We start from the raw sequence: 2,271 nt of genomic DNA, 5'->3' as shown, positions 1-2,271 counted from the left end.
CGGATATAAATACTACCATCCCTCACACTTAAAGTGAATCAGAAAAAATTGGGGGTCAAGCTGCTCGTTTCTGAGATAACGGGTAGCGTCTATGACTACCCTAGTTCCGCACAAAATTCGAGTACTTTTTTTTACAGGTACCCCATACATGTTTCAAGCACAAGGCTACTTGACACATTGGTACTAGATGAAATAAAATTGCATATTTTTTTTACCCAGATGAAACTATTATTTTTTACAACCAACACACTCACATTTATAACCAATCACAGGACTTGTGGTGTTCACTTCTCTATCAAAAGTTCGGTGCACCTCGAACTTTGACCCAGCCGGAAGTTATTTGGTTTAGTACTACCTTAAGAACTCGCTCTGGGTTGGAGCCGGTACCGGGCTGCGAACTTCGTACCTACCAGCCTGTAGTCCGATGGCTTAACCACTGCGCCACCGAGGCCGGTAACGACATAATGACATCGGCTGGATTAATCTACATTTGACTGGACATTTGTATTCTAACATATGATAGCACACCATATTAACTCAACTATATCCAATTAAAGTTCAGACTCGTTGGGTTGTAGAGACGATGAGATGGGTTGCAGAGATGAGATGGGTTGCAGAGACGAGATGGGTTGCAGATATGAGATGGGTTGCAGAGAGAGAGACGAGGTGGGCTGCAGAGAGAGACGAGATGGGTTGTAGAGAGAGACGAGGTGGGCTTCAGAGAGAGACGAGATGGGTTGTAGAGACGAGATGGGTTGTAGAGACGAGATGGGTTGTAGAGATGAGATGGGTTGCAGAGAGAGACGAGATGGGTTGTAGAGACGAGATGGGTTGTAGAGACGAGATGGGTTATAGAGACGCGATGGGTTGCAGAGACGAGATGGGTTGTAGAGACGAGATGGGTTGTAGAGATAAGATGGGTTGCAGAGATGAGATGGGTTGCTGAGACGTCACGAGATGGGTTGTAGAGACGAGATGGGTTGCATAGAGAGATGAGATGGGTTGTAGAGACGAGATGGGTTATAGAGACGCGATGGGTTGCAGAGACGAGATGGGTTGTAGAGACTACGAGTTGGGTTGTAGAGATGAGATGGGTTGTAGAGACGATATGGGTTGCAGAGACGAGATGGGTTGTAGAGATGAGATAGGTTGTAGAGACGATGAGATGGGTTGTAGAGATGAGATGGGTTGCAGAGATGAGATGGGGTGCTGAGACGTCACGACATGGGTTGTAGAGATGAGATGGGTTGCATAGATAGACGAGATGGGTTGTAGAGACGAGATGGGTTGCAGAGACGAGATGGGTTGTAGAGACGAGATGGGTTATAGAGACGCGATGGGTTGCAGAGATGAGATGGGTTGTAGAGAGAGACGAGATGGGCTACAGAGAGAGACGAGATGGGTTGTAGAGATGAGATGGGTTGCAGAGATGAGATGGGTTGCAGAGACGAGATGGGTTGCAGATATGAGATGGGTTGCAGAGAGAGAGACGAGGTGGGCTGCAGAGAGAGACGAGATGGGTTGTAGAGAGAGACGAGGTGGGCTTCAGAGAGAGACGAGATGGGTTGTAGAGACGAGATGGGTTGTAGAGACGAGATGGGTTGTAGAGATGAGATGGGTTGCAGAGAGAGACGAGATGGGTTGTAGAGACGAGATGGGTTGTAGAGACGAGATGGGTTATAGAGACGCGATGGGTTGCAGAGACGAGATGGGTTGTAGAGACGAGATGGGTTGTAGAGATAAGATGGGTTGCAGAGATGAGATGGGTTGCTGAGACGTCACGAGATGGGTTGTAGAGACGAGATGGGTTGCATAGAGAGATGAGATGGGTTGTAGAGACGAGATGGGTTATAGAGACGCGATGGGTTGCAGAGACGAGATGGGTTGTAGAGACTACGAGTTGGGTTGTAGAGATGAGATGGGTTGTAGAGACGATATGGGTTGCAGAGACGAGATGGGTTGTAGAGATGAGATAGGTTGTAGAGACGATGAGATGGGTTGTAGAGATGAGATGGGTTGCAGAGATGAGATGGGGTGCTGAGACGTCACGACATGGGTTGTAGAGATGAGATGGGTTGCATAGATAGACGAGATGGGTTGTAGAGACGAGATGGGTTGCAGAGACGAGATGGGTTGTAGAGACGAGATGGGTTATAGAGACGCGATGGGTTGCAGAGATGAGATGGGTTGTAGAGAGAGACGAGATGGGCTACAGAGAGAGACGAGATGGGTTGTAGAGATGAGATGGGTTGTAGAGACGAGATGGGTTGC

At 48.2% G+C, this 2,271-nt stretch overlaps 1 protein-coding gene across 1 annotated transcript; it reads left to right on the top strand.

The window, feature by feature from the left end:
• The first annotated feature begins 1,015 nt into the window (after positions 1-1,015).
• LOC121366524 lies at positions 1,016-2,041 on the top strand. Its single transcript, XM_041490940.1, has 2 exons — positions 1,016-1,206; positions 1,837-2,041. The coding sequence occupies exons 1-2, from the start codon at positions 1,016-1,018 to the stop codon at positions 2,039-2,041; spliced, it is 396 nt and encodes a 131-aa protein (XP_041346874.1).
• The last annotated feature ends 230 nt before the right edge of the window (positions 2,042-2,271 follow it).

Source organism: Gigantopelta aegis, unplaced genomic scaffold (assembly GCF_016097555.1).
Source record: "Gigantopelta aegis isolate Gae_Host unplaced genomic scaffold, Gae_host_genome ctg6082_pilon_pilon:::debris, whole genome shotgun sequence".
Lineage (NCBI taxonomy): Eukaryota > Metazoa > Mollusca > Gastropoda > Neomphalida > Peltospiridae > Gigantopelta > Gigantopelta aegis.
The sequence above is the reverse complement of the archived record's forward strand: the minus strand, read 5'-3'. Positions and strand labels throughout refer to the sequence as shown.